The sequence below is a fragment of the Dioscorea cayenensis genome, chromosome 11 (assembly GCF_009730915.1).
Source record: "Dioscorea cayenensis subsp. rotundata cultivar TDr96_F1 chromosome 11, TDr96_F1_v2_PseudoChromosome.rev07_lg8_w22 25.fasta, whole genome shotgun sequence".
NCBI classification, from domain to species: domain Eukaryota; kingdom Viridiplantae; phylum Streptophyta; class Magnoliopsida; order Dioscoreales; family Dioscoreaceae; genus Dioscorea; species Dioscorea cayenensis.
Window position 1 is genome coordinate 18513919 of NC_052481.1, and position 7663 is coordinate 18521581.

Sequence of the window (7663 nt, forward strand, 5' to 3'; positions counted from 1 at the left end):
GCACCTCAAGCATACAATTTGATGACGGCATTCCGCCGTTTTGTGAGTGTTCCTGAAGCATCGGCCACAAGAGGAATCTTTCGGCGAGCGCGGTCTCTTGGCCCCAGAGAGCTTAGGCCGATCTGAAGAACCTCGACTCACCGCTTGTTTAACCGCTGGAGGCTCACCTGAAGAAGAAGAACTTGCCGCTTAAGCGTACGACATCCCTACCTGCGTCTGAGAAGTATCCCCCAAAGTAGGAGCACCGAAAGGAAGAGAAGAGGATGAGATCTTGTCCGCCGCTCTAAGCCTGCCACTCCCGCCGCCACCGTCACCAGAATCGCCCCAGAGGCTCCGGAGAAGACTCATTTTTGAAAAAATATTCAATCATGTCAAATGAAGGCGTGGTATGCTTTTGACTTCCATACATTCTCATTCACAATCAAATTATCAATTACAATTAATCAAAACATTAAACATTTATCAAAAACTGAAAACAACTGGTTGCTGTTGCATTTGTTGCACAGGGAGCAAGGTACATGAAGAGCTGTAATTAGCAAGAATATAGCTAACAATTTCTCTCTCAGCTTCTTCAGACATCCTTCCTCCAAGAGACGACAAAACATACTCCATGAACACTGCATCACAAGGCAATGTAATAGGACCATCAAATGACAACCCAAACTCTTCTTCTGAAATTTTCAACAGCTCCTGAAACACAGTGCTCTCAAGATATGCCAATGGCACCATGAACCTTTTCTTCTCTAATGTGTACACAAAAAAATGCCCTTTATCTGCAATCACATTCATTGTCGACGTCGTCGTTGTCGTCGTGGAAGATGAAGTTATCTTCTGCAATTTCTTTGCCATCTTAAGAATCTTCTTAGGATTCATTGAGATATTTTTGGTAGATGAAGCGTACTACTAGCGGTACAAGTTTAATTTGGAGTGTTAGCAACACATATGAACATATATATATATATATATAGCAACACATATGAACATATAGCTACTTATAAAGTTAATGTATGAAAGTGTAGCAAGCCATGTGATTGATGCATCAAGGATGTATAACAATTAGAATGACATGGTTGCATGTGTGTCGGCAGTGATTGCTGAGAATGTCGTCTACGTGTGTGGTTCTAAGAGGAAGTACTTGTTGCATGCCTTGGCGTTATTTGGAATTATTACAGCATGTTAGGTTGCTTTGGGACAAGCATGCAAACATTGTTTACTATCTCATGTTATTCTCTCAGCTGCTTTTATGTTTCTTTTCAACTCTGTATGAGTGATTTGATTGGACACTTTGTCCACCAGTGCTGTTCCTTTTTTAAACAACTAATTAATTTTCTAAATGTAAAAAAAAACAGATAACTTTATGAAGGTTAATTTATTTATTTCACAAAAATGTACCAGCAAATTAAAAGAATATTAAATAGTGTATTTTAACTACACACATGGTAAACAAACTCTAACACAATACACAATATTAATTAACTTAGCTCAATCATATTATTTTTTAATGATAAAAATGGGTAAATTATTTATTTATTGAAACCATATTATTTAGATATGGTTCAATTAATACAACAACTTTAGCTCGTAACACGAAAAATCAAACTGAGGTGTGCTTACCAAGTTAATTGAAATGAAACTATTAAAGACTTAAGTTTGACTTGCTTTTCATGTTTTAAAATAATGAATGATTCCAAATGTTCAAAGATTGTTAAACTCTATGCTAATGAAAACTAGGCTTTTGTACACTTGAAATGAAATGCTACCCTAGCCTCCCATTGTCGGAAAGTGGATAATATTGACTATGAGATTTTGAAAATGTCAGTTTTTATATTTTACTAGATCATTATAAGTATCGACACATCTTTTCTCTACTTTACATTATTTTATGATTTTTTTTTAAATTTTGATATTTATTTATTATTATATAAAAGAAGAAAAATTAATACTTAGTCTTCCCAGGAAAGATCTCATATGCTTAATATTGTTTTTATATAAATGAACCAAACTACAGATCCATCCACCTTAATCAATATAAAAAAAATATGAAATACAGAGTATATATATAGAACATAAATCAAATTATTTTTGAGATACAATTAAAAAAAACACCATTTATAATTAATTTTTAGTCTGTGACCAAAAAATTCATTAAGGAAAATAATATAAACAAGATTAACCAAAGAAGGGAGATTCATTTTTGGAAAGAAAAGAAAATTAAGTATAATGAGGTTCAGTATTCTTCAAAAGAATTAATAATAAAATTTAATAATAGAATATATAGATAATATCATATATATTTATATATATATATATATATAATTCCTGTGTCACTTTCAGTGAAGGAAATGCATGAAATACCCATAGGACAGACACAGTACGTACGTCAACCATACAAAAGAATGGACCAGAAGTAGACCATTGACAGTAAACCATTGACAAAGATATTTCATTGAGGTTAGCGTTGCTCATGGATCACCATATAAAATATATAATGTATATATATTCATGCATATATATTATAATAATATACTTTTAAATCTTTGGTTGTTCTTCATTTAGATATCTCATTCATTTGAGGGCACATTAAGCACATCATGTGCATGGCCTCTTCACCACTACCATGAACAAGCAGTACACCACATTGACATTATAGAGAGCCTTTCAGCCAGCCTGTTCTAAAAGAGTCCCAAAATGACTCTTTACTTTCATGGGGATGGCACATGGTGGGGATGTTGCGCCGTTGAGTCTTAATGAGTTCCATATCTTTGTTGGGTTTGGTAATTATTAGTGTCAATAACTTTTTATTTAGAAGAGAAATTTTTAATATATAATTTTATTAATTAGGTTATAATAAAGAGGAAGGAGTTGTTGCTATCAAAAGCTGTGTAAAAGATTTATTATTATTATTTCCCTTTTTGGCATTAGGACCCTTAATCATTATTGGTGGATTAAGATGGGTTTTTTTTAGTTATTTTTTATTTGTTATTGTTGTTGATTTTTATTATTTTTCCTAGTGTATTCTTTTAATAAATGACTGTGATTTATCTCTTTTATTATAAAAAATTAACTATCATGATATGAATTGAGTTCTTATTGTTTTAGGTATTGTTAATTCAATCAAAACTTATGATATAATTTCTAACATTTCATTCTATACAAATTCAAATTGCAAAAGTTAAATAATAAACTTTTTACTTTTGTACATATAATTCTTATAATAATAATAATATATATAATTAAATATAAAATATGTCAAATGAACTAGAAGACAAAAGTCATAAAATGTAGAAAAGGAAAATTTTCATTTTATTATTTATTAAAAAAGCTTGAATTTTAATGAATTTTAAGGAAGGTGACATTATTGTAATTAATGTTTGTCAAATGGCCAAGAGCATAGTTTAAAGATTATTTTATTTTCTTTAGTGTTCTTCCTTATACTTTCCAATTATTCTTGTAATTATTATTATTATCTTTACTTTGATAGAAAAGGTGGTTTATAAATGCTTTTTCGTAAAAATGGGTGAAAATTGGCCCAAACATGGCTTCTAGCATGACAAGGTTAATCAATTTATGAGATAATGTGTATAAATGCTTATTTTGTTTGTGTCCCTACTCTATCTACAACTTTGTGGTTAGTTATAGTATTTGTGTTTTGTGATTTTTTTGTCTTTCTGATATTAGTGTTGTGGGAGTACAGTATCTTTTTCTCCTCTTTTTTAATTAACATGATTTATTCATTTTTTTTTTTTAAAAAAAAACAAGGCTAATTTCCATCATGTTTAGATAACAAGTGGATCCAAATACCTCCTAATGAATTGATCTCTGAAGTTTATCAAATTTAAAATGCCAACTCATACACAAAAGAAAAAATAAACATAATAATTAAAAGCATAACAAATCATCATTTATACACATTATCTCATAAATTGATTAATGGATTAGAATTTTATACCCAATTAAGTTACCTTTATTTCACACGAATAATTCCCTCTACGTACGGTCAACATCTTGTTCTTCATTTCTTCAAATACCATCATTGTATAATACACTAAATTAATACTACCAACATGAATATACAAGTAATATAATTTTAAAACTCAACTTAAAAGATAAAAATAAAATATACACTTAATTTCAAAATAAATAAAAAAATACTCAAGAAAAAGAAGATGCTTTATAGATGAGTCCAATACTGTAATTCAGAAAAATATGAATTCCACTTTATCTTACTGAACTATATATATAATGTATATATATGTACAAAATCTTACTCAACATTATGTTTTTTTAGCATGATCAGGTATATACACAAGCAGTTTCCTCAAATCATTCACTAGAAATTAGATGTAAGCATGACTTCAATTACATTCAAGGTTAGATAGAATATTTCATCATATGCAAGCTTTCATAAGATCATCAAAACTTTATCATGTGTGTATATATATATTAATAAAAATATATAGATAAACACATGTATTAAAATAAATAAAAATGTAATAAACAATGGAAAGAAACATTCAATACGACATAGATCAAAACTATACTGTACCAACAAATTATGAAAAATAGACTCATCAAAGAAATTACAAACCTTGGAGCATTTGAAGTTATTAGTTGCATTAACTCTAGATAAAAAGGAAGAAATAATATATATAAAAAAAGGAAAAATTCACGAAGATATGCATGGATGCAGTATATACATACGATGGGAAATCAAGAAGAGTTTTTCGTCGACAATGTAGACAAAAGCATGACGTTTAACTGTGACAACCAATCGATGAGCAAGCGCACCAGTTTGACAATGAACTGCCATTGAACTGTGTGATGAGATCCTTCTCCTTCCTAAAACAGCCAAACGTTGCCATTTCCTGACCTTGGATCTAAATAAGTCTCTTTGACAACAGTATCAGAAAAGAAGGTTTAATTGTGATTGCTAAGAAATGCAATGTGGTGTATATAAATAATGGTTGGGGGAAAGACAAGATCACTGTGTGACAGATTTATGGTTGTGTTTAATTAGATAAGAGAAGATCAAATGTAGTTGCATGTCTGGTCTTGTTTAGAATAGATTTGCTTCTTCTCTGTTATTTAATTTGTGGTTCTCATAACTTCGCATGATTTATGTGGTATGTGGTGCAGAATTTCGTTATTGTTTTTTGTTTAATTTCATGTAACATCTATAGACATTATTAGTTGAATAGTTTTTTGTCATCTATAGTTGTACTATTCTGTTCATAATTCATGTATAAATATAAACTAAAACTAATTTAGCAATGTTAATTTCTTACTAACATTATGCATGAACACATGGGAACCTTCTTAATTTAAGAGGAGTTTAACCTCATCAAATGATATATATTATGTTTTTAGGGTTAACACCAATGAAAGTGATGAGATGTGATTGCATGTTTTCCCACCGGGTTAGAATATAAATTATAGCATTGAATTAAATTTTTTTTTTTTGCAATTATTCAATCCGAGGGATAATTTTTATGTGAGATTTTCAATATTTTAAATTAATTTTTTTATAAACAATGATAAAATGTTTTTATTATTAATAAAAATAGTTAAACATCATATACATGTTAATTTAATTTTGCATGATTGAGGTTATGCCCCAACTAAACACTTTACATTTGTTTTTCTTATATCTTTTAATGCATTTTGATGTTCTATTAAAAATAAATTATAGATTGATACATGTAATTTTAGAACGGTCTTTCAGATTATCACTATTATTTTTAAGATGGTGGAATATAGTCTATTAATAGGTATTTATATCTCATTTTCAGTATAAAGAAAATTATCAAGATAAAAATCTTCTTGAGTTTGACTCTATGTTTTCCTCCATTTCAACAGAGCATACACAATGCCAAAACTTAGCTCTGTGTCCAGTTGTGCATGTTTTTGTGTTACTTTTGTTTCTCTGTTTCCCACTGTTGCTTCCTCGTGGCTTTTCACAAAACAGGATAGTAATGGAGATATAAATGAGGGTAATATTTATTTATTTATTTATTTTGCAACATAAACTTAAATTAAAAAAAAACGTTGGCATAGTGACATGAGATGCAACATAAACTTAAATTAAAAAAAAAAAACGTTGGCATAACGTTGGCATAGTGACATGGTTAAAGCATTTGTTCTCATACAACTGTGTAAAGATAACATGTCAAATTACAAACACAAAGGAAATATGAAGTATATATGAATTTTGAGATACTCTAAAGGAACCATGAACCTTGTTCCCTTTAAATCATGTTTGTTAACACTTAATACCAACTAAATTTATTTAATGAATGAACCATATATAAAAAAATATACAAACTGCTAGCCAGTGATGTATAATTCTTTTCTAAAAATTTGAATAAATCAATCAAAACATATTAAAACAAAAATTTAATTACAAGTACAAACACAAGAATACAAACTAAAGTACAAAAGAATTAAGAGTTAAGCAAAACCAACACAAATAGCTAGATGACCCCATATTAAAAGTAGTAAAAGTATAAAAACACGACAAAACTCTCAAAAAAATAACTGCCAAAAGGATTATCCGTCTATGTTCACTTTGACTTAGCTTGGTCCATAAATAGAGAAGAGCTCCTACTAACAATATTAGAAGAGATGCATAAAAAATTAAGGCTGTGATCGATTGTAAATCTTACCGTTAATGTATAACTCATGCATATTTATATACACCCCAAAAAAGTCACAACAGGCTGCAGATTGCTAAATCTCACTGACAGTTAATTAAAGATTTTTGGGTAAACAACATAAATGGTCACTCACCTATGTGGTTGTTTTCGTTTAGTCATCGACCCAAAAAATTACGATTGAGTCGACTTTCACATTTGTTATCGTGTTTTTTAGTCCGAGCACTGGCGTAGCGGAGCCAAGCGTGCTGCATCCCGCGTGTGAACTTGTTTACATCTGGCACACGCTTAGGTAAACAAGTTCACACGTGGATGAAAGCCACGTTGGCTCTCCGTTAACGCCGTAAGGCTCGGTGACTAAAAAAAACACAATAACAAATGTAAGTGACCGAATCGTAACTTTTTTTTTAGGTGAATGACTAAAACAGAAACAACCGCATAGGTGGTTGACTATTTGTATTGTTAATAAAATAAATAAATCATATATATATATATATTAATAATTAGAGATAGATAATATTAAGAAAGTCAATGATTATTTGGTCTATTGACATCGATTAGATCCTTTGTATAGGGCATTCATCTTCCCACAAATGGGTGATTTGAGTTTTAGCTTTGACAGGTGGAGGGGCATAATTGCCGTAGAGCTTAGCTCCTCACACATGCTTATTCTTGACATGCATTTGTAAAAAAAATAAATAAAATAAATAAAATAAATAATATGAAGAAAACAATGCATGGATTATGTTTGACAGATTGGCATTGAACATATATACGACATGTGTGCAAGACAACACCGCTCCTTCCAAAGGTGCCCCTGCACGCAGAATCATCATGCACAAGAGCCATGTCACGAGCTCTTCCAGTCCATCACCATACATGCAAGCTCATTCAAACATGTTCCACAGACAAGAACATAAAACCTTACAGAAAGGTAACCATTTGAGATCCTACATCATCTAATAATCCAAACAACTATATATATATATATTATATAAGCTCAACTATTCTCT

The 7663-nt window shown here is 30.3% G+C and overlaps 1 protein-coding gene across 1 annotated transcript; it reads right to left on the reverse strand.

Moving 5' to 3' along the window:
* Positions 1–404: 404 nt before the first annotated feature.
* On the reverse strand, positions 405–918 carry LOC120272659 (auxin-responsive protein SAUR65-like). The gene has a single exon (XM_039279538.1). It carries the CDS (start codon positions 871–873, stop codon positions 463–465), a length of 411 nt encoding a protein of 136 aa, XP_039135472.1. The 5' UTR covers positions 874–918; the 3' UTR covers positions 405–462.
* Between the last annotated feature and the right edge of the window lie 6745 nt (positions 919–7663).

Excerpts from the sequence above, each read along its gene's own strand:
- LOC120272659 (XM_039279538.1), bottom strand. The coding sequence starts at position 873 with ATGAATCCTAAGAAGATTCTTAAGATGGCAAAGAAATTGCAGAAGATA.